General features: G+C 34.2%; 2 protein-coding genes across 3 annotated transcripts in view; one reads left to right on the top strand and one right to left on the bottom strand.

Moving 5' to 3' along the window:
• Positions 1–344: 344 nt before the first annotated feature.
• PAH (phenylalanine hydroxylase) lies at positions 345–4,624 on the top strand. 2 transcript variants are annotated; one of them, XM_013306859.1, is made up of 6 exons: positions 345–482; positions 2,347–2,647; positions 2,711–3,085; positions 3,316–3,578; positions 3,658–3,887; positions 4,063–4,624. In XM_013306859.1, the coding sequence occupies exons 1-6, from the start codon at positions 420–422 to the stop codon at positions 4,217–4,219; spliced, it is 1,389 nt and encodes a 462-aa protein (XP_013162313.1). In that variant the 5' UTR covers positions 345–419; the 3' UTR covers positions 4,220–4,624.
• A 1,525-nt stretch (positions 4,625–6,149) lies between these two features.
• Positions 6,150–25,771, bottom strand: part of Awh (LIM/homeobox protein arrowhead) — a 30,504-nt gene continuing 10,882 nt past the window's right edge. Inside the window, exons 2-6 of the mRNA XM_013306522.1 lie at positions 14,078–14,259; positions 8,182–8,399; positions 7,717–7,959; positions 7,464–7,559; positions 6,150–7,009 (exon numbers count right to left, since the gene is read on the bottom strand). Coding sequence (XP_013161976.1) covers positions 6,930–7,009; positions 7,464–7,559; positions 7,717–7,959; positions 8,182–8,399; positions 14,078–14,259 — 819 coding nt within the window. The 3' untranslated portion in view covers positions 6,150–6,929. The remainder of the gene's footprint in view (positions 7,010–7,463; positions 7,560–7,716; positions 7,960–8,181; positions 8,400–14,077; positions 14,260–25,771) is intronic.

Below are 25,771 nucleotides of genomic sequence, written 5' to 3'. Positions count from 1 at the left end.
TCCTCTAAATATTATGACACCTTTTTATTATTTTTGTATTATTTATGAACAATAAAAATAACAATAATCAAAAATGTTTTAATTAATACAACCAATAAATTGCGTTAATGAAATTAATTTACTTTTTAGTTAGATCTCCGTAATCGTAACGAGTCAGTTTATTTTTATTTTCATTCCAATCAAATTATTTTCCCCCGTAAGTATTCTTAGACATATTAATTTTCTTTTCGTGTATCAAATTGCTTTTCGAAGTGTAAAGCTACACTAGGGCAGGCCACAATACCACATCCATTTACTTATCAATTACATCATCGTCAGAGTAAAGCATAAAAGCGCTCCGATCGACGCTTGCGTTTAAATCAGCAGTAGACACCGCGCCGTGATAACACGTATCTTTTGCTAAGTTTTCATCACCGAAGATGATGGGAGTACAAGTTGTTGGCAGAAAGGAGCAGCAGATATCTGGTTCACCGCCGGATAAGGTGATTAAATACTTTATACATCATACCGGACGTTAAGGTCTATAAGGAGGTCTATAAGGATAGACAGATAAACCTACATGACCATACTTGAAACTAAATTCCAATAGCTCATTGGCGCCCTCCTCTTTATTAAAAAATTCTCTACATGATCCTTGTACTACATCTGTTTTGTATGTCCTTTTCTATGCCTATAGTCTAATAAGAATAGCTGACCCGGCGAAACAAGCGCTGCTATTGCTGTTTGTTTTTAGAAAATATGGAAGGAGGAGGGCGCTAGTGTGCTATCATAATTTTGTTTAATTTTGTGTGCTTAACCTCGCGGTTGTGACAAGGGCTAATATCGCTATTAGCCCTTGTCACAACGATCCAGTTAAATTTGTCTGACTATATGTTACCTTGTTTAGCAAAGCTGTTTTTTCTCGTTTTAATTTCCGCGTCACTACGCTACAGGAATGCCGATTTGCGAATTTTATTACTCTTTAATTACCCAGTAGTATTTTATTTTTTGTTGTATGTTGAACATAACCTTAAATTATTTTGTGTAAAATAAACGTGGACTTCCACTGCATAAACCTCAATGTGGAAGTCATTGATTTGAAAAATATGTCAAAAAGATATTTTTGAAATTTTTTTTTTGGCAGTGGAATCCCATATTGTTAATAGCAATAACAAATATTTGCAATGTTTACAAAACAATAGAATACTTAATTATGTTTATTTATCTAATATTCCAAAATACCGTGTAAATTATTAAATACATTTCAGTATAACTTTTTAGTAGGTACCAAATTAAAAAAAAATCAGCAAGCAGCTTAGAGTAGCTTTTCGAGTAGTTAGTACTATATCAATATTGGTAGACAAAATAAATTCTGCCACATTTAATGTTGATTTTTCGTACTTAATCCAGATTAAGCGTACCCTATTAAAATATCTCCTGCTGTCGCTCTGTGGCATTTTAAGGGATAAAAATTAAACTTTAAAACCATATAATGATAACTTAGACGTAACTCGTCTTATCAATTTCCAGTAGCTTGTTCTATCACTGTCGAAGCTCATAAAATTTTATAGTTCTCCTATCTCCTAAATAATGTTGTTTTAATAATTAGTTATGTAATACATTCGTTGCCTTATCGAATTGTTTAAGTTTATAAACATTACAAATCTTATAACGTTATCAAAATACCAAAATATGACAACGATTTTTTTAAACATTAAACATTATTATGAATAAGTAAAACATCTTTTTTTTAGCTTAAAATAGCTTTCACTTCGCCTAATAATATACCATTACCATGTTGGACAAAAAATGTATATCAACATAGATTCATAATTGTTCAAACGCGATTAGGAGAAAATGAAATAGACTAGCAAATATTTTGCTTAACCTCGCTACACACTTTCAGTTTTAACTGCACAGTTTTAATTCTACAGTGAAACTGTACAGATAAAATTGACGGTGTGAAGCAAGCTTAAGTGAAACCTTATTATATTCTATTAATTCTAAGTAATCGATTACTTATGTTCAACTAGTGCGTCGACATCTTGTATTGTCGGGGTTATCGATTTAACTCTGTAACCCTTCTGCTGCTAAATGGGACACACGATATCTCTCGCTAAATAACCACGAGTATCATCTTGTGACGTCACTATTGTGTAATATCCTTGACGTACAAAATTAGGTTACTGCGAGAAATCGCGAAAAGTCAGAGGTTGTTTCTAAATTACGAAGGCGATAAAAAGATAATTTATTTGCTTATCATGAGCAATTAAATCTCAAGTTAATCAACAAAAAGCAGCAAACTTTAACAAATAGAGAAGTCAAAATTAAATGTGGTATTATATTTTTTATTTTTTTAAATTGCAGCCGAAACTTATGCATGGCGGTAACTATATCAAAGAAGGAAGAGATTCTTCGAAGTCTACTTGGCTGCTATTCTCTCCGGAAAGAGACGAGGCAGGCTCCCTGGCGCGGTTCTTAAACATCTTCTCCACCCATGGTGTCAACCTCAGTCATATAGAGTCCAGGTCTTCAGCCAGACGTCCAGGCTACGAATTCATGGTTGAATGCGAACATGGTGCTGGCGACTTCGGTGCTGCTTTGGAAGATTTGAAGAAAAACGTAGGATATCTGAACATAATCTCAAGAAATTACAAGGACAATAGATGTAGGTGTCTTGTAACTATTGATTAATTTCGAATATACACTTACATATATGTTTTACATACAGATCTTTATTTGCAAGGTGCTGTGCCGTGGTTCCCGAGAAGGATACGTGATCTTGATCGATTCGCTAACCAGATCTTATCATACGGAGCGGAATTGGACTCAGATCATCCAGGCTTCACTGACCCAGTATACCGAGCGCGCAGGAAGTACTTCGCGGACATCGCTTATGAATACAAGCATGGTCAACCACTACCACACGTTAACTACACCAAAGAGGAGATTGGCACTTGGGGAGTAGTGTTTAGGAAACTCGTAGAACTGTATCCTACTCATGCTTGTAAAGAACATAACCATGTTTTCCCATTATTGATTGAGAATTGCGGATACAGGGAGGACAACATTCCTCAGCTGGAAGATGTTTCTAATTTCTTAAAAGGCAAGTTATTTACAAAACTATTTCAAACTCCAAGATTCGGTCGATAGTTTAGATACTACGATAATGGTATTTATGTTGATAAGATCAAATATACAATGTTCATTACTCTAAACTACTTATTTAATGATATCAAATAGTAAACAGATAATGTAGTCGTCTTGGTACATAAAAATATGGATAAAAACAAAAGGTGGTGTAGTAACTAAAAATATAACTTGTTTATTTTTCAGACTGTACCGGTTTTACACTGCGGCCAGTAGCAGGTCTGCTGTCTTCACGCGATTTTCTCGCGGGGCTCGCGTTCCGCGTGTTCCACAGCACGCAGTACATCCGACACCACTCTAAGCCGCTGTACACACCGGAACCCGATGTGTGTCATGAGTTACTCGGACACGCACCACTATTCGCAGATCCCGCCTTCGCTCAGTTCTCACAGGAGATCGGCTTAGCCTCACTCGGCGCACCCGATGATTACATTGAAAAATTGGCAACGGTAAATTTTAGGTTTTGTGTATTTTTCCTGTTGAATATTTAATACTGAAAGAAGTAATATTTTTTTACTTTCTTTACAGTGCTTCTGGTTCACAGTAGAATTTGGATTATGTCGACAAGAAGGTAACATAAAGGCATTCGGTGCTGGTCTTCTATCGTCGTTCGGAGAGCTCCAATACTGTCTGTCAGATGAGCCTGAATTAAGGGAGTTTGAACCAGAGCTGACAGGAGAACAGAAATATCCAATTACGGAGTACCAACCCATTTACTACGTGGCTGAGAGCTTCGAAAGTGCAAAGGACAAGATGATGTATGTATTTAATTAAATCCGCATATTTATATATCAGATTATAAATGTATATTCTTGCTACTCGTTGCAATTAAAGTTGACAATTCAATGTATGCATTTTAGAATGATGTTATTGTATTTACATTTTAATATATTTCAAGTAATTCGGATTGTTAATCGAAATATATGTTTTCAGAAAATTCGCTCAAACTATACCACGTGACTTCGGAGTGAGGTACAACCCTTACACTCAAAGTATCGATATTCTCGATTCTCCGAAACAGATGAAAGATCTCCTCAAAGAAGTGCACCAGGAAATGGGTCTATTACTCAATACTATGGATAAATTGTAGTGTATTTTATATATAAAATATGTATAATAGCTTTAAATACCTTACTTTAATGCTTTATCTTTATGATTTTCACTTTTGCTGGACAAAGTGAATGGTATGTTTAATGTAGTTTTAACAAAATTATATTTTATTTTTTAATAAAACATATAAATGTATAAAAATCTTTATTGATATTAATCTATAGAGTTTAAGTTAACTTTAGTTCTATGTAGGATATTCGAACTGAATATATTAATATCGATATTTAAACCGAAAACATTTATGACAGCCCTATTTTCTCTGTTAGAAGTCTTTTATTAATTGTTCGAGATTTATGCACGTACCTAAAGTTATTTTACGACTGAGAAATATTTCTCGACACAGAAACTATTGTTATACAACAGGATAATAAATTATGGTTTAATATTTCAATTGTTTTATTGTATTCTTGCTATCGCAGTATTATTTGTTTGAAAACAAAATAATGAGTACCTAATGTTAGTCGCCATCTTTTATTATCAAACTAACGGTCGCCTTCTTTTACTACTTACGTTTCAATATAATTCTATGTTTGTCAATGATTGAGCGAATTAATTGTTTTTATTGCAAACAAATGCCAAAAGAATATTCAATCATTTTCAATTATAAATAAAACTGCTCTCATAATATAACCAACATAATATATTTATTAATTTGTACAGAAAAGCCAAAGATCTAATATACTAATAGACCGAAGAAAACATATAACTTTATCATTGTTGTTAACCGTTTTACAAAGTTCAAAGTAATATGTCAACCAATCTGTTAGTATTAATAAATCTATGGTATAAATTAAGTACCTAGTACTTGTCTAAATCTAATTACATCTAGGTAATGACAAGATAATGAAATAACTTATTATATAAACACGACAAAGACGCAATGCGTAATTTACATAAGTATATGGGAAATATTAAATGTATACTAGGAGGCTTTTAAGGCTTTGTTATATAGCCTTTATATTTATGGGGATTTACATTGATATATCGACAGTCCTTATTTAAACTTAAGTAACTGCTAAAGACAAATTTTATAATACAAGAGAGCGCATTAAACATTTAAACATTATATATTTCCAGTTTTATATATGGTTAGGATCTAGTTATCTATCTAACCGTCTTCAAGATAAATTGCGTGTTAACCATATAAATAATAATGAAGGTAAAAGCAATCCGTAATAAGTTATAAGATTTTCTATTGTTACTTTTGAATTATACGAAATTCGTAACAAAAATATTAGTGTTACAAATTATTATATATTTACATAAATATTATAAGAAATGTTTAAAAAAAATCGATGAAATTATAGGTTTACTACAATGGATTTTTGTCATTGGGACGATTGGCCTTCCTATCCCGGCCCAACAGGAATTTTTGTCCCATTGAGCCGGTCGTGTCTATAGTCCCGTTGAGCCGATCGGCCTATCAAAACACTCGTAACAATATTTATCCTGTTCACAATTTTACACGAAACATCGCCATCTATAAATCTAGGTAGACTGAACTAATTTTACTTAATGTAGGCATATAAATAAACCTGACTTAATTTATTTTTACTTATAAAATTATATTTCAGTAAAAATGTTAGGTAACTGCGCCAAAGATGTAACCAATTTACGCAGTACCGGTGTGAATTAAAATAATATATAATAAATACATAAATAATTCTCGGTAAAAATTAAACAGCAAAAGTAATTATATCACAGTTACTAGACATAAATAAATAAATATATTTTTTACAATAACACTGAGAGTAAAAATTCCTTAATTTAAATAATATAATGAATATATTTCTATAATTTACATGACAAATAAAAACTAAAGTTATATATCAAGGAATAAATTACACTAACCATTTTTACAAGATTCGTCAATATCGTAGAAATATATATATTAAAAAAAATGTGTTGTCTGCATTTATTGTTGATCGAATGAACAAGATCTATGTTCAATTATTCAACAATGTATAATAATAAGTCAATTACAATAACTCTTCGATACAATGTTGTATGAATTATGAGCAAACTGTAGTCAATAATACGATAAAGTATTTATCTATCAGCAAATATATTAATTTATATTATGTAAACATTTACAAACTTTTGATGTATATACACTTCGAAATATACGAAGGCAATAAACACAACCGAACAAAATCTATGTTATTCGACAAGAATAACTTTTGAGAAGCACTAATTCTTTATTTTATTAATCTGTCGACGTTAACATCGCACTGTGGTTTTCCACTTTCGAAATACTTGCTTAAAACATATAGTCATCCCGCTCTTTTTTACTTTGTACAAACAAAGGCAACTGTATGTTTTAATATGAGTTTTTCAGAAGAAGAAAATTTACAGTAAATCAATTTTAAGATCCTTATCAATCGGAATATAAGCTTAGTTCAATAGTTTCCCATTTAACAATTAGTTTTTCCATAATATCTGAACTACACGTAAAGCTGATATAGAATTATTAAGACCTACATATTCTTTGAATATCTACGGGGATACCGCTGGCGATAAGCCGTCGAGGTGCTCCTGCGGGAACTACAAGCGATGGACTGACTGGGGACGGCGCAGAGCAGGCGACTTTTACGATCTCTCATGTCGAAGAGCAACACCAACTTTGAATCGTTGCGCCAGCGGTGTATCGACAGGAATAACGCCGAGAAGCTTCGTTTAGTTTAGAATATTCAAACTTCACTCTGCATGCAATGGATAGACGAATCTTCGGAGAGCTCATCCATTGAAGAGTCCGTGAAAGAAGTGCCGTCTGGAAAATTGTAATTAAATGCTATAGTTAGGTTCATTCATTAATATATTTTTTATTATATACTAAAATAAGGTGTAATGAAACCGACTATTGCGGTATTATTAGGACCAAAACAGTGTTCGAGATTGCTTGGATTTTGTATTTGTTTCTGCCATTTTTAGGGTACTGTACCTCATAAAAAAAATGGAACTTTGTTGTCCGTCCGTCTGTCAAGATCCTTTTTTAAATTTTTTTAATGACAAAGATAAGTAATCGATATGATTATTTAATATAAGATTCTCAATCTAACTTCATTTTTTGAACTACGATGCATAGAATTTGTAGTAACTGTAAGTAAATCTATGGGAATTAAAACTAAACAATATTTCTATGTTGACTTTTACAGAATAACTGTTGAAAAGTTTACTGAAAGTGACACTGGTATACTCGTACATTTCTGCCAGTAACAACTTACCTATTGGGACAAACGGCGGTTTGTTCTGGAAAGAATACGTGAGGTGGAGGTTGATGGGCCGCCCAAACCCCGCCGGATCTGCATCTCGGGACATCACTGCAAATATTTTATAACAATTTCACCACAAGGAATTTAATATACGGATACATTATTTCGCTTCGCGTAATACGTTCGCACAAACGCATCAGAATGACTTGCACAATAATATATTATGTAACTTCGCATTAAACTGATAAAACATTTGAATACTGACGTTGATTTTGTTTTCCTTTTCCCGTGTGTTGGTGTTTCTTCTGTCTCGCTCGACTGTTCTGAAACCAGACTTGTGTCACTCTCTTGCTCAGTCCTGTGACCTGTGCAATCCTTTCCAGATCTTGACCGTCTGGATTCGAGTCTAATTGAAAGTTTGCCTGGAGAACTTGTAGCTGTTCCTCTGTGAATGTCGTCCGCACTCGCTTAGCCTTACTTTTGTGGTAACCTTCTGAATCACAGCCATCTATAAAGTTTAAGGTAAAATTGTTTATTTTTTTTTCTTGATTCCAGAAGCAAAGCTTATCGAGTTGAAAGTTAAGTTGTCCCTTAGTGTAGATTTAATGAGAAATATAAGACAAACTAAAGTCCCTTCACGACCAATGACAACCCTGAGTGTGATGGTAAATATACCAAAGTAATCTTTGTGTCCTAAAATAAGCTACGGTAAAAATTAAGTTGAAATTACCGTCAGAAGAAATAGAGCCACCATCAAGAGTTTCAAGGTAATGTGGCTTGCAGAGTACTCTGTCTTCATGTAGTGCGAACTGTTCCCCCGTGGACAGTTGACGGCCACACGCGTCGCAGGCGAAGCAAGCGAGGTGGTAGATTTGCTCCCGAGCCTTCCGCACCCAGTCCGACGAAGATATACCACGACAACACTTCGAGCATTTAGCACCGAACGTCCTGAGAACAACGAGCCTCCCGTTAAGTTAGAAAACAGGCGAGTTAAATTAACACAAAAATTGTATAATAAACCAAGTAAACACCGTTGATATAATAGAACTAAGAGTCGCCATACAAGGACAGGCTCAAGCATTCGATGACATTTTTTCAATTGTTTGAATACTCAAGCAAAATATTCAAGGATTTGAAAGCATGTCCGTGTGCGGCGGCTCTTAAAATAAACTATTAAAATATAATATCAAAACTCGCATTAGCAATAATTAAAATAATCCAATACATGTTTTCGCGCAGCACATCGCATTGACTTAATGAGAAATTGAAAAGCTTACTTTACAACCGTTTCTTACAGATGTTATTATAATCTAGTTAATTAAAATAATATAAGATTATCCAGTGTCGCTTCCAATTAATATTTGAATCCTAAAAGCAATTAGTATGAAATTGTTATGCAAATTGAAATTAATACATGTTATTTCCTTTATAGTTTAGTATAAATGTTTATGTAGCTATTAGTACTACACTAATTATGAAGACAGATTTCTAAGGATAACCAATAAATAAAAATATTATAATTTAAAGTTTAATGTAAATTGATTTGCAGCTTTTATAACTCTTTCATTCCCAATTTTAAGACACATAAAAAAAAAGTAAAAATGCTTCTTCACATTATTTGTTTTCCATTCTTATTAGGTTCTTAGATTCCATATGACAGATCTTAAAAACGCACTAAAAGAAGAATCGAGAGAAAAAAGAAAAAGTTACACAAATCAATAAACTTTAAAGTTAATTTAACACTCAATTATTGTCGGTGGAGATTTATATTGTGAACATGGCTCTGACGTCGCCGCAGCATCCGTACTACAGATACACTGCGGGATAAGTTGCATTAAAAAAGGTACAGTGAATGCTTACAAGCGGCCAGCTCGGCAGCGATGCGGCGGCGGTTAGGCGGCGCGTTTATCGCTACATTGGCTCATTACCATTCCGCGGACCCTTAATATTTAATTAATTAAATAAACTCGTGCAACACTCCATTAACACGGTATCATATCGCTGCCGACGTTAAAATGTCTTGTTTGTTTTTGTTTGAAGATTCAAAGGGCACTTTGCACAGGATCCACGAATGAAGATACGCTAAGACCGTTCGGTTATTCCTTGGTTATTATAATAAATACCTATTTACTATTTCCTTGGTAAACCGTTACATTATTAACAAGATTTCATCAAAATAAGTTGTTTAAGTGAATATAAAAAAAGCTAAGTTAGAGATTTGTGCATTAATTAATATCTTAATATTACCTGGTAGCGTGAGTTTCCACTGCCGAAATTCATCTTGAAAGTCTTGTCATCCTTCTCATTGTTTTTGAAAAACAGAAGTAAGATTGTGTTTCGTTATATGTTTTCAGCAGTGGAAACTGCCGTTATAATATTTGCACGTTCTTTATTTATTAATTAAGAATTAGTAACTCTAATCAACGCGCAGTTCTAACGGAATGCTCAAGTATCTCGTCTCACCAACAAAGCGGATTGTCGGAATGTTTATTCTCGTACGTTCAATTAAAAAGGAATGATATTCATAAGAAACAATTTCACGTTCACTCGTCATTTTGATCGTTTAGTCGGTCCGCTTAATTCCTTTACAATACCCTGCCCGCGTCCAATTAACCTTCGACGTATTAAAAATATTCACAGTCATAGTCATTTTCCTAAGTCATTCGTGGTTGTACTATGCGACCGAATTGAAGAGTACACTCATTAGAATACTATCGATAGTTTGGAATGTCGTACTCGAATTGGTAGTGTAGCTATTGGTATGTTTGGTAGAATGTTGGTAGGGTAGGCGGGCCGGTGTGTAGTGACCTACGACCCGCGCGCTGTGTGGCCAGAAAGCATACAATTTGCGTCATCTCGGCGTTCAGATTCAATCGACACACCATCTTTGATTTGATATCTATGATATCTACACCATATTACATTCTTACGCAGAAAATTCACGAGCTTTATGAGTAAAATGTATTCTTGTGCACTGTTCATTCATAAATATAGTCCAGAAATTTCATGCCGATTAAATATCTCAATTGCTACTTAAATTAAATACTAGAAAAATCTGCAAAAAAAAAATAATTTTGGAGTATTTATGTTGTCTTATGAAGATTTATAGTGGTATTTTATTTTAATTTCACATATTTAACATGTTAACTTTAAATAGTTGATAATAATAGATCCGTGAGAAAGGGACTCGATGATCGATATAAAAAAGAGGCCAATGTCCCGAGAGCGGTATTATTGAAAACCACTGCTCGAGTGTGGCCACAACAAAGCGACAAGAACGTTGCCAGTCGAAAAAAATATAGGTGAGCCATGTGCGCTCCGTGACTTGCAACACTGACATTTTCATTTGTCATTTATTTTGATTGTGATAAGTTGGTGCGACGCGAGACGATATGTTTTAATCGGAACGAAGCTATGTGGACCGGAGAACAGGCAGATGCGCCCACCTTGCATGCCTGCATGGGATATTAAGAAAAATGTGAACTTAATATTATTTTAATTAAATTTACGAAAACTAGAAGGAACTCTGTTGTTCAGAAAACAATCAGCTTTTTTACACATGTTAAACAATGTTAGTTAAGCTTTCTTAATGAACATGGCGTTATCTTAATGCAGTGTTTAATTTTAGATGAATTAGTTTATGTTCCATCAATCGTATTTCAATAACTTTATACAAATATTTATTTCATTTAAATTATTTCAATGATTGTTTGCGTTTGAATGTAATGTTGCCATTTTAATAAGCGGCCGGGCTAAGGATCATATTTTAAATAACGTTTGTTTGGTGTGGATAACGAGTGGTGTTGCCAGGTACGTAAATTGACAGTCGCCGCCGGCGTTGTACGTAATTGCTTTTGTTGATATATCATCTGTTCATTGTTTATTTAGTGCGTCGTTTTGACTGGGAGCCGGAGAGCCGCCACGCGACCGCCCCTTTTGTTTCAGACAGGATGTTTGAGTGTTGCCACTACTCAAATTAAAGTCAACTGTTTCATACAATGATAGACTTTTTAACTGAACTTTTTATTTTAAGCTTTTGTTATGGCAACATAAGTTTTTTTAATCTTTGTTGTATTTTAATTTTATAATCTTACTCGATTTTTTAATAAAGTAACCATTCCTAACTGACGTTAAAAAATCAATTTATTAATGGGAATTAATTTTATTGTCATACCTTCTATTTATTTAAAGTTTACGATTGTTTTTTTTTGGTCTGGGGATGATAATTTTTTTCATATTTATAATACAAACAAGATTAATGTATGTACTTGTTAATAATAATTAAAAATATATTCTTAAACTACGGTCACATAATAATCTCCACTTTTTTCAGTTATCTTAGTTGAAAGGTTTATTAATGGTATTGTTTAGTTAAGTTTCAGATAAGGCTTGTTTTATTGCTGAAGTATGAAATTGGAGTCAATATCCGAATCTGGTATCTGGAGGCTCTCACGCGATGTTGCGCCCACACCGTCCTCCCGCAAATGCGAGCGCCATGTCTTATGTAAATGCACCATGTCGCCCCTGAGTTTAATTAATCTCTAGTCACATAAATAAACCTTCCTTTAATCGATTCACTCTGAATATTAAACAATGAGGATACGATACAAAACACAATCATAACACAACTTAGACATGTTCCTAAATGAAATGTATGCGATTTACATAGAGACAAACATTTCTTCTGCAATTAAATTAAATAGGAATGTTACCCTTACACTGATAATGTTGGTAGGATAGCAACAACTATTTTAACTGTTCTAAAATGTCTTAAATAAATAAACAAATCAATTAGCATAATAGCTAATAGAAATTTAATAATTATCCTTTCTAATAATTGTCAAAGTAATGATATCGTGGTAAAGGCGTGTTATTAAAAGCTCGAGACGATTAAGCGCTGCTTTATCATTGAAATAAATAAATTCGAAATTCAAACACACAGTAATAAATGTATCATAAGTATTTATGTAACTTAGTCGAATAAAAAATCAGGAAAACTGGCAAGATGTAATCACTTTAAAACTACGGTAAAAAAAACAACTACTCGTTAAAATTATCAACAACAAAGAAGTCGTACAACTTCAATAACTCAATAAGCGAAAAGTAATTAAACTTCGTGCGTCGAGCTATCAGTCACGGCCAAACGGTATTATTGTGGTCGCTCTCGATTCATACAAGCGTAGCCCCCGGCGTCGCCCGGTGCCACGAACAAACGCGCATAATATACCAATGTATCTTAGATTGGGTTTTGTATCTAAAACAAATAATTTAAATCATGTCATCGAGTTAATGGGCCGGCATGGTACTCGATAGTGGGGGGACGGAGGGGGAAGTAAGACTAATCAACGAGTGTGGATTTACGAGCCTAGCCGCCGGCACATTCAAATACTTTCGGCCTCACAAAACTCTCCATGTTATTTATTATATATATTTCTCATTTTCTTACTCAATTTCTCATTTAGTTATTTTATGACAAAGTGTTAATAGATGTCAGATTACAGTAAAATAAGTCTGCGGCGGCATATGTGCTTTCTTCTAACTCAAAAAGTAAAGGCTTTGTTGCACTGCCAATAAACAAATGTAACAATGAATTTCGTCTTCGAACAAAGGCGGACAAATTGATGAAGTTTGTAAATTAGTAGAATGTGCAAAATAATAAGGGAAATCACAATCAAAATGTAAGAACGAAATAACATGTTTATTATGTATAATATAAATACACCGTATTGTTTTCTTTGGCGAAACGTTTTTTGAAATGTTAATAAACTTTGTAATTGCAGTGTACAAGGAGTGTCGAGCACACAAGTGCATTTGTATGTTAGTAAACGGGTAGTGGATAGCGGTGGTAGCGGCTAGTAGCCGGTAGCCGGTAGCCGGCGGACCACCGCCCGTAAAGCGCATCTCCCGTTGTTTATCTCCGGCCACTACGCGACATCTTCATTACCGCCGAGTGTTAAAACTTGTTGATCTGTCACTTTGTTAATTACTATGCGAGGCTCGCCTTTAATTGATTCAAGCGGCGACAAAATGTTAATAAGTAGTGATAAAGGGCGATGGCGCGGCCCCGCGCCTGCTACCATACGATTTTGAAATGCAAATTGTGCTTTTGAAACATTGCTGTGGATAACACCGATAAGCTGGACGAGGCAAATTAATATCGAATGCTCATGCGATTCTCAGCTTTATTCAACGTACTTACAATACTATATATTGTGAATGTCCTGTGGCGCAGTTGACTACTGTTGTCGGGTATTAAGTGCATCTGTTAGTCTCGGTGGATGTTTCGATTCTTTTTGAGAATGCAATAAATTTATATGACTTGTATTATCGATTAAAACGTACGTACATTATATCTAAATAGACATATTAAATCTTAAGTTTTTAGCAATGATAAAGGGAATAAGTTGCCTTAATAATACTTACTATGCCATGCATAGAAAAGGAAAGGAAGATAAACTTTAAAACGCTTAAAATTAAGAAACAAAATAAACGCTGCAAAAACATTCCATTACACACTTAACGGTTCATAAAATGTTTACAAAGATTAGGTACAAGTTATACAAAAGTATAAAATGTGATGATTAAAAGTGAGCAAAGCGTAAGAGCGTGAGATGACGTAGACTTACTTCACGTAGTCCTGTTTGCAGTAGACCTGCCTGTCGCGCAGGAAGCAGGAGGGGTGTCTGTCGAGCTGGACGGCACAGACGCAGCAACGCAGGCAGCCCGTGTGCCAGGTGCCGCCGCCCACCTCCAGCAGGAAGCGGTCCGCGATCGCCTCGCCGCACGCGCAGCACGTGTGGTGCTCCGTCTGGAACAACACAACAATAAATCACTAACATTCCAGACTAACTTAGAGCTAAGACTAATGGACAGCTGAAAACATTAGCAACAGCAGTTCCAAGCAGTAGGTGTGTTGAAAAGGCACATTGCTTTAAGCAGCTGCTGTCGACTGCTTGAAAGTCTGTGGCCGTCACAAAGACCGCAGTTTACAGCATCATAAGAGCTTGCGATCAATAGAAACTAAAACACAACACAACAAACATAATAATTGATTATATTGTTTTTCTTATTAAGAAGTATAAAATAATGATATAAGCAAAAAAGTAATGAGATTGAATGTGGATGGCTACAAGGGTAGAGGAAGACCAAAAAAAGTATGGAATGACTGTGTGAAAGAGGATATGCGTAAGAAGGGGGTAGACTCGGATATGACGGCTGATAGAGATGTATGGAGGAGTAGTACATGCTGTGCCGACCCTCGATAGGGATAAGGGCAGGTTGATGATGATTGTTTTTCTTATTAAGAGTTCTATAAGACATTAAATTCCCAAATAACATAATCTTATCTACTAATAGGATGTTAAATAATAAAGAGTTAAAAATATAGAGTCTGCCATGTTGAACGTAAAGTTAATTATTTCTTTTATTTTCGTTTATCCATTAAAGGGATCACGTAACTTGTATTCTAATTTTAAATCCGTAACCTCGTAATTTCTCGCAAACATAAAACATGCTTAATATTTTTATATCTTACTGCCGCACCCAGAATCGTTAATAGATCACTGATAGAGTAATTTAGAATAGATTTCTAGGATATCTTTATTTTTCTAGCAAAGAATCTGAGTGTGATAGTTAGAGAGCAAAATATATTTCTGCCAAGCTAATGTCGGAACATTAAGTCAAATTTTATGTCATCTAGTCATTTCTTCGACTAGTCGAACTGATAATTTATCCAATCAAACTTCTCAGTGCAAATTATTAGTAAACAGTTAAAATATTCAATAAAGTAAAATTAAAACCGATTTAAACGCAAATGCCACAAACAATTCTGCCAAATATAATAAGTACAACAATAATTTTGTATCGGTACATGTGTTTGACAAAGCCGTGCCTACTATTTATTTGATTTGTTTGTCACACAGTCGACGAGATAAAGGGGGTGTGTGCGGGGCAAGGAGGGGGGGGGGCAAATAATCTAATAGAGCCGTTGCACAAATAGAACACCCCCTTTGATTCGCGCGCGGTAATCAAACGTTGGCCAAATTGATTTAGTCAAATATTTGTGACGTGACTTAAATGAATAACAATTTGTTTTTAGTAATATAACACATGGCGATTGCAAACTATAAAGAGTTAGGAAGCATTTTATATAAAATAAAAATAATCATCCATATTTTCCTGGTAAAATATTATGTAAGTTAAAGAAACGAATGTACACTTTGATTAGTAAAAAGATTTGTTTTTGGTACATGTGCATTACACACATGCTCTGCGTCACTTTGTTACTGAATTCAAAAAGGAGGATAGAGGTTCTTAATTTGTTTGTATGTTTATTTTATACTAAACTATTGCAATCAAATGATTTCCTAATCTTAAACGAGCGCGTGCAAAATGTATTTAATACTACAATACTGATGCGGTTGATAAAATTTCAAATTCAGAAATGAAATGAAATTGGTTGTTAACATAAAAATGTCGATAATAATCTATCAAAACATAAATAAATGTGCAAGGAGTATATCATTTCACGATCAATAGCTTTCGACTTCATAGTCGTGCTATAAATCTGTTCTCCGTCCCCTGTAACAACCGCGACGCATTCACACAAGCACCGGGCTACAACACAATAAGGGGTAATGTTAAACTTTACAGCGACACCCCTAAAACAAATTTACACCGTTTTGTACGCAATAAATACAAGAAGAACAGCCGTCCAGTAACCGCATCTGTAACTCCCCACCATTCACCGGCATTCAGCAGGGGTATGCCATCAAGAATGATGTCACAAATTTTAAAGTGTCATAACCTCAGGTAATATCAAAGAAATCGACTTTGAAACAAGCATTTTTTTTTTGGTTGCGAAAATAAAAGTTAAAATTTATGCTTGACTATTGACGTTGAGTATCCGTGTGATGATAATTATTTATTGAAATTACTATAAAAGTATATATGTATAGTATCGTAAAACAGATGAATGCTAATCAAATTGTTGTACAAAACAAACACTCCAATTTTATTATTATGTATTTATACTAATTCTCAAACTAATAGGTCAATCTTGTAATTTGAGACCTAAAACTTAAAACCGTTTTAGATTTCGATACTAACATTATTGGCAATTAAAGTTATTAATAATTTATTTTGATATGAAATGATGTCCTCGTACAATCCGCAAGTTTGGCCACCCTATGTGTGTCTATCAAACGTTTCGTAACAAATTTCTTAAGAGTGCCATTGAGGAGGCAAATAATGGCGCCCCGGTGGCCGCTTTGTCCCCAACATCCCTTGACGTATGTCCTTTTTGTGACACTTCTCGCACCCGGCCAGCGAGCTACTCGTTTATAATGACTTTGTTTGATTGTTTAATACGTCATTTAGAAGGGCTTGTTTATTCCGCTTTTTGCCTAAAATTATGCTAATGTTACCTTTTTGTCAGTTGACTTTGTAAAATACACAAGTAGTTAGCTGCTACCTGGTTTTTACTTGTGATAAAACAAGTAAAGGATATATTTGAAAGTATATAATCATTTTATTAACGGTTATAGTTTTAGCAAAAGATTTGTTATTAAATTGAAAAAAAAAGTAAAAGAATCTTTCCAGAATTCTATGATAGATATTGCGATAGTTCAGCAATGTTATGTCATAAGTGAAACTTATTTATGACAGTTTACTAGCGCCCCCCTAAGTCATAAACTTTTCAAAAGATGCTTCTTGTACTGTAGCGTTCTTGTCTTGGTTTTTTGTCTTATTTAGACAATTTACACATTTTCTGAGAGCACTGACAGCAGCGCCTCTCGTACCGGCCCAGATAAGGTTGCATGACTATATGTGGTACGAATTTAATAAAATAACCCCCTTCTTTTTTAAGTCGGCTAAAAAAATGTTGCTATTTTCCATTTCTGATGATTCTGTACTTTTTGAGAATTGAGTTTAGTATCGATATTTTTAAATACGCTTGCGCAGATTACACGAGTATTGAGTGAAATGTATTATACAAAATCAGCGTATTATCTAAAATTAAAAAAAAAAAGAAATAATATTTGTATAAAGCTGTAAACTGTCTTAATTTTTTTATTCATAACTAGACGTTTCACACGAGGCGACAGCAAAAACTATCAAACATTCAAGTTCAAAAGGTAGAAAATGATATATCGCCGCAAAATCCCTTTATGTGGCGTCATTGATATCTAATAAAGGTTGACAAAGCGGAGTACGGCAACTGTAAATACATTGAATAGAAATGACGAGCGGAACGTACAGCATTGTGAAGTGATTCGGCGGGCGTGACCGCTCTACACATTTCCCTACTCTGTTAAAACTATTTGTTATCGTTCTATCGAAAAATAACCATAGGAAAATGATTTTACATCAATACTGTATCCTCAATATTTTATTTCTTTGATTGTAAATAAACTTTTCTGTTTTCCTTAATTAAAATAGACCTTTTCCTTATATTGCTTAGATTTCCGGATTGGTTGAATGCAATCAGAAGGTTTAAATTGAATGAGAGGAATGACAATATCGCTAATGTTTTGGCAGTGGAAACCTACGGTGTCACGTAAGCACCTTTATTGCGAGTTTCATACTCGACAAAAAAATTTAAGTAATATTAACACTTGCAACTGACTCGTCGAAATTTCCAAATGACACAATTCATCACCTGCGCGACTTGTTTGCTCATAATTCTGAGAATGAACAGAAAGAGTTGCATTTAAATGAATTTTAATTAACGATAGGTGTAAATTACAAACCGATAGTAAAAGAAACGATACTCTATCTACGGCAATTACCATAGACAGATCGTTACACATTGCACTTGCCTGACGGAATGCCATATAGATTCCTGAATAAAACCCCATTACCACTAGCCGCGTACGCGACTCAACACTCAAATGGTATTTCTATAAGTAGTAGTTACTGTACTTAATCTTAATCTAACATATAGAATATAATTGTAGTCGTGTGCGGATAGTCGCCCAATGGAAAAGGGATCTAACAAAACTACTTAAAACAAATAAACTCACATAAACAAATTGCAATGTAAATATATTGTAGATATATTCAATGTAAGCAACCATTGTGCCTTGTTAATCGCATATTGACTACGATTGTCATTACAACTGGCATTGCTAGACTACTCGAATGTGAGCCGTTTATTTTTTTTCTCTATCTCGTTGCATTGTTTCCTCATTACATTCCTTTACTTTTACACTTTGTTATTACTTAATTGTTGTTTATATTATTACACTATTGGAACATTAAGTTTGAGTATAAAATGTGTTTTGTGTGACTGCATAGGAACAGCGATTTCTAGTTGGAAAATTCTGAGTCGATAAGTTGGGAGTGAGTTGTAGTTTAGTGTAGATTTATTAAATCTATACTGCTTACGTACCCAGTAATTATATGATTCTCATTGTGGCAGTACTAGTATCAAGCTATTGTGAAGTCAGTTAAATCACATAAAGTCGATTACCGACAGTTCATATTTTGTGTACAGGAGCGGAGACATCAACTAGGATAACATAGGGGCGTACGGGCGTACAGAAGGCACGGAGTAGGTCCGCTTTGTGCGCGACGTAACCGTCCATTGTTCCCTCCTATTATCGAGTGGGTACACGGAAAGGTGGCCGCGGCGCCGGCCCACGTCATTGTCCCCGACTTATGTTCGCAAATCCGATTTATATTTGAATATAATTGACTTTCGGCTTCGTATCAGGTAAGAGCTTGTATCCCATTGTCTGGTCCCGATCTCAATGGCATTTTTATCGCTCGAACATGATAAATGTATTTGTGAGATTATGGTCCGTGCCCCGACCTCAGCGCCCTAACCGCTGTCCACAAATAATAAGGAAATGTTCAGTGAGTAACGCATCCGTTGTATTTCACACATATACCTTATTCTTAGAAGTTTAATCGTCAGTAGCATTCACTTTAACTGTGTCATAGTGTAAGTTTTTAAATGGTTGTGTATTTTAGTATAATATTGATAACTATACAGGAACTGTAATTTTACACAGTTAAACACTCTCTATATAATTGTTACTTTAACAGTTATTAATTTAAACGTAGATATCTCCGTTTTTACTTCTCCACAAACTGCCTCGAGTACAAAGCTACTCCATTGCGGCAGAAGCAATAGTCTTATGCAAACGTTACACGCGATAGTGATTCCCAGGAGGTAAATCCAAAGCTGTGTCGTAGCAATACACGTAGGTTCAAACAAACATCACCATTTCCCTGTGCATTTACAATACGATACAAACGAGCATCGTTTTCCCCGTTGTATTACCATAACAGACAGCAATCTTGGCGATGGCGAACTCCTTGGCCGATTTACATTCGTCGAGGCGAGGTGAGGTGATTTTCGAATCAGGGCTCAATTGATGTGCAATTGGCGTGCACGGGGAAACATACAAAATGACTCGACTATCAGAGTTGTTTGTTTTTGTGCGAACGCCCCTCGATCGAGTGTTTTTAAGTTTTGAAAAGCAACTGGACAACAAAAGCGTTGGAGATAAATAAGGTACGTGTCAGCGAGGTGAGCTTCGGGCCGGCGCACAAAGGCGCGGCGGGGGCCAGGATATTGGAGAGAGGCTCGCCATTCACGCATTGCTCACGGGTTTTTTTCACAGTGACGGGGGTCATGGCGACCATCCGTCAATTTGCGGTTGCCCAAGCTACGGGAGCATATTAGGATTTTGCTGATCAAGTTCATTGTGAAAAAACTTTTATTTAATAATCATATGTTTATTTTTATAAAATTTAACCCTGAATATTTCTACATATAAATGAATTTAATGAAATGCTTCATTTATTTTATATTAAAATGTTTCTATACTTTCACAAGTTCAAATAATCTTTTCTATAAAGAAACTTTAACAGGAGCCCAAGGTTGGGACATAGCCGATCATTTTTATCTCGGGGTATTCCTTAGCCAGAATAATTAATTATATTAGAATAAACAATTAAAAAACACTTTCACCCGCCAACCAGATGTAAACTGAGATAACGAGTTTCATTAGGACAGAATTTGGCTTATTTTCTTTTCTCGCGTTTCCATTGTCTTTCCCATTAGATTCTCCATTTTTAATTATTATATGATAATTGCCCACAGATATACTTTTATTATATTTACGATTTAAAATATTTAATCATTTCAGAATAGTAAGAAATATTTACGTAAAGGATTTTGAATGAATATTGCGAAGAGAGTTACACACGTTAAGTTATAAGCTGAATAGATTTTGTGTAAACGATGTGATTACGTTTTCTAAGAAATACTTAGCGATCTCTCTCTCGGTAGATCTGTACAAAATATTATTTCTACGTAACCGCAATAATACTAGTTTATAAAATAATCTAATATAAATGCCACTTCATCTTAATACGTTGAATAAACTAGCTATTTATAGCTGAGTGAATATAAAATATTAAGTTCGATCTCCTCAAATCCTCTTCAAGTATCTTTAAGATGGCATACTGACATTTGTTACAAAAAGAAAAATAAACAAAACTTTTACATTGAAACATACTTGGAAGATCGAGAGCAGATTCCATTGAATGAGTGCAAGAGAAATTGAATTCTATTTAGGTGTATGTAGAGTTGCGTTTTGTGGAGCGTGTTTATTTGGGTGTTGAAAGGGTGCTGCGGGCGCCGGGTGAGGCGTGGCAGGGCGTGGCGGCCGGCGGTTGTTTGCAGTGACGTCACTTTCACCAGCACACTTGTGTGCGTGCCTCGGGCCGAGGCTCGAGCCGCCGCCGCCGCACAGAACCTGTGCCGCCGATGTCATCGCAAACATTAACAACACCGCTAGTAATGCGACCAGTATGATCAAAATTGTCTCATCAAGATCTTCATGAAACATTTCAAATAAAGCTGTATCCTCTTAAATAATTTGAAGAGCACTTAAAATTTGACAAAAGGTTTTATCGTTCACGTTCTGGTATATGTTGAACACGCTAGTACTATCTACCATATCAACTCTGATTGGAGATATAAATAAAATATATACATAACCTCAACATAAAAATTATTTGAACGAAACGATTTGTTGATGTTACGCATATTTAGCAATAGTTAGTATGAATTAATATGGATTTCTTAAGTAAATCGATTTAATACTACCAATTAAAACTGCTACAAAGTTCAATCATCGACTGCTGCTATTCTCATAATAGCATAAAAAATCTATGGTTCTGAATATTTAAAAATAAACTAATATACTTAATGTTCTTGTAGATTGTAATTTAAGGCAAACTACTATTGTCTCACGCTTCAATCTACATCAATTGAATAATCGTGTAAGCGTTCGAAGCGTGTCCATCCGCGATATATAAAAACAAACTCTAATAGCCGGAGAATCTCTGTCGGCGCTCCGCTCCACCATTACATTCCTACAAAATAGACTCCTCAACATCGGGCCCGTCTCTTGCTGGATATTAAGCAATAAACAGTCAATAAACGCAAGCCGAGATCGTGCCTAATTACAAACAATTAAAGGCCCCACGGCGCCCCCCGCCGCGCCGGCGCGCGCGCACTCTTTATTGCCCTATTTATTGCATATTGGAAACAAAAACGATACAACTAGCTGACTGTTATAGTTTTGGGATGTCTGTCTGCGCCCGATTCCTATTTTCTGTAATAGGTTACTTAAGTATTAATGGCCTGAGACCGATTCGTAAGCAGGTATAGAAATGAGAAATGTCCAAAATGATTGTATTTCATGTTAAAAGGTTAATCGAGTTGCCGATACTGCGTCGATTAAATTGTAATCGCAATCGTACGAGACATTAAATGAGCCGGTCCTCTCGAGTCGGATAAAATAAATATGCTACGGTATATTGAGTACAGGTGGGAAGATGTAACTTTATAAATTTATTATGTTTTGTAATTTAATTTTTTAAGAATAAAAAAGGAAAACGTCATATTTCGTTTTATTTTAAACTTTTTCAATCCTTTGTAACTTTCCAATTTCAAGCGTTCACATGTAAAAGATTTCAACGAACCAAATCAAAGTATTAATTTTGATAAGTTCATATTATTGATTATGATAACAATACAAAAATACATAAAAATATAACAAAAACCTTCGAAACCTTTAAAAATTCGATAAATTAACTTTCTAAGCTTTTATCCAGATAAGTGTAAATCTTAAAAAAGTCATTAAACATTTAACAGCAAGGTTAAAAAGTAAATCATCATATAATTCTGTATCAACAAAAACTAATTAATAATTTTATTGGTATAAAAAAGCCTATTATGAAGCTAATAAGGTTAGGTTCGCGAGATAGTTTACGACCGTAGAAAGAATCGCATCAATTTACAAAATATATTTACATAGTTGTTTGAACTTATTTTTTTATTCTAGTATTTTCTTCTTATTAAATTTTCAAAACAATACAAAAGCTATTAACTTCTTTTTGCGGATTCCACATAAAATGTTATCAATGTCTTGTTGCGAGCATATATCGCCATGTTCCATTTCTTTCAGTTTGTAACTTTGCCCATAGTTCCCAATTTCGTGTTTTACATTTAATCGCCTACTTATATATGGAGGGCAGAGTTCTTTTTCCGCGCTAAAACCGTCTGTTGTTTCTGCCTACCACACTGGGTTACGTACGTTAGTTATGTTGTTGTAAGTGCAATAATCGAAGTATGTTATTGTATAGTAAGATGACGATACCGTGAGAAAGTTTTGAGCGCCAAATCAGTTTGAGCGGCGTGAGCACAAACTGACCTGCATCGGCCATCGTCAACAGAAATACAACTGCCATATAACTTATACGCTAATAGGAGCGGCACGCCTTGAGCCCACTATTAAATACTATACAAGTTTTACGATAATGCCCAACAAACTCTTATAAACGTTTCTTTTTTCTTAACAGCCGAAGGCGCCAGTTGCTTCCCAATATTAATAACGCGATAGTTCAGTTTGGGGGTTTAATTGCGTGGCGGTCGATTCCGAGTCCGAACGTCGGGCGGACGCACTAAATTAATCCGCCGCTTTTAATATTCATAGCGTTTTTAAACAAAAATGCTAAACTAATTAAAACTTGTGTAATTCATTTGGTCATAAATGCTCGCGGCATGGACCATTTGTTTGCATTTTATTCCTGCTACATGAACATTTATAACTTGTGTACTTTTTAAATATACTCAGAGGTTGTGCTCTCAAAATGTTAGTTATGGCAAGTTAAAAATTATAATGACAGTATTTGAATAAAATATATAAGATGAAAGACAAACAAAAACAATCATAAAATGCTTGGGTGGCCCAGTTTCATATACAAAGATACCTTTTAGTATTATCTTCAAACGTTTGTAAAAGTTTTATCCAATTTTGTAACCAAACCAATAGAATAAATAGCCTTTAGAATCTTTAATTTGTTTAGCTAACGTCTGACTAATAGTAGTGAGTGAGTCTAACTATGATAGATTCATATAATAATAATGTTTGTTTACTGAACAAGCTATCACTAAATGTGAAAAATTAATTATGGATCAGAGTCGTTAATAGCAAAAATTGATACGTTATTATTTAATTAATAAAAACTAATATGGCGTACGATAAAATATTATTTTCCAAATTAATATAATAAAAATGTCCCTAGCGTATGGTATCATTATATTCATAATTTATATTACTTCTGTTTGTTCGTAGTTTAGTTTACAAATAAACAGATAAAGAGCATTTGACGTTCGCAGGTGTTACTTCGATTGAAACTGCACCGGTAGTGATGAGCCTGCGTTCAAAATATTGAAGAAAAAACTGCCGTTTGTTGCAAAAAAATTAAATCGAATAATAACAATTCTTACCTTAAAGTTTAAACTATTCAGTGATAATCGTAATATGTAAACCATTTATGTTTTAAATTGGAAAAAATATTTTCAGTTATGAACAAATTATACTGTAAAAATATATGTATAAGCGAATATGGCCCTTTTTATTATTCCATAATATATGACAGATATCTGAGATACGTAAATCAACATATATAAAGTTACATAAATGATTAATTATCAATTTTCTGTTCTGTATACATGCATGGAAATAGTCTAAAACGTATGACATTCATCATTTGTAAATGTAATAAATTCAATGTCATTTGTCATTCTTATAGCAAACCCGTTATTTGGATAAAAAAAAATATTGCAGTTATTCTATACAAATCTAACGCGACCGGTTTAATAAATCGATATATTACAGCTGGATGACAAAGTTGCGGTTTTATGTGGTCGGTTAAAAGTATTTATCGAGTGCGAAATCATCGACGTCGATAAATTGTGTAGCTATCGATATCCGCACAACACTAGGGGTCTCAGCGGGGCGCCGGAGCAGCTCGTGCCTTCTTCTCACCTGCGCTGACCACGTATCTTCCTATATAAATACCTTCTATTGTCGACTAACGCCTAAATTGTAGTCACAGTTTTATTATCAACTATTTAAATCTTGTGTCCATCCAGCGGAGCAAATTTTATTACCTCACCTATTGGTAGAGATTGTAAAAAAAACGCAGAACCTTATTATTAATTGTTTAAGAAAAATAAATTTGCAAATCCAGTTTTACTAGCAATGTTTTTAGTATATTTTTTTCAATAGGTGCAGTTTACATTTGTCTACAAAATACTGCCGACTTGGTTAGCGATTATTTATTTATTTTTACATGTTTTTGCCAAAATAAGAAAAATAACTTCGTGTTTAGTACATACAATATGAATTATAAATTAATTACTTATTTATTGTGTGATTTGAAATAACGTGTTCGTAGTTTTTGACATTATAAACGCGATTCGCATATATTATGTAAAACATAATAGAATAGTATATTCCATAGTATATAGTATTCATTCAATAAAGTTTTTGCTTAATCTTAACTTCATTCATACCAATTTCAAAGTTTAGTTTTAACACTCCAATTACAAAAATATGAGCGAAATTCATCAAATAACATATTTCATTTGTACACCACGATGTTTATTCACGAAACAAGCGTTTTTAAAGCAGACGTATCAATTGACACAAGTGAATCCGTCGTATTGCAAATAAAAGCCTTTTTGAAGCTATCACCTATTTATACAAACTTAAGTCGTATTCCTTAAGTAGCAAGGTCGTAATTATCTTGTAATACTTAGGTAATTATGTCCTTTTGCTTGTAAAAAAGTTGATAGCCAGTGATATAGATGTCAAAAGGGCATAATAGTTAGTTTGCGTTTCACACGCACTCGTTTGTAGCTACTTCTGTACCACCGACCCATATACATTCTTTAAAAATCGTATCATGTTTTTGTTAACACAAATTCTTTATTAGAAGGTCATATT

This window comes from Papilio xuthus, unplaced genomic scaffold (assembly GCF_000836235.2).
Source record: "Papilio xuthus unplaced genomic scaffold, Pxut_1.1 DF828177.1, whole genome shotgun sequence".
Lineage (NCBI taxonomy): Eukaryota > Metazoa > Arthropoda > Insecta > Lepidoptera > Papilionidae > Papilio > Papilio xuthus.
Note: the sequence above shows the minus strand (reverse complement) of the source record. Positions and strands in the feature narration are given on the sequence as shown.

What these genes read in the sequence shown, in the direction of transcription:
- PAH (XM_013306859.1), top strand. Translation starts at nt 420, where the DNA reads ATGATGGGAGTACAAGTTGTTGGCAGAAAGGAGCAGCAGATATCTGGT. An exon ending in TGTTTCTAATTTCTTAAAAG is followed by an intron (nt 3,086 to 3,315) that starts GCAAGTTATTTA and finishes TTTATTTTTCAG; the next exon opens with ACTGTACCGGTTTTACACTG. An exon ending in AGTGCAAAGGACAAGATGAT is followed by an intron (nt 3,888 to 4,062) that starts GTATGTATTTAA and finishes ATATGTTTTCAG; the next exon opens with AAAATTCGCTCAAACTATAC.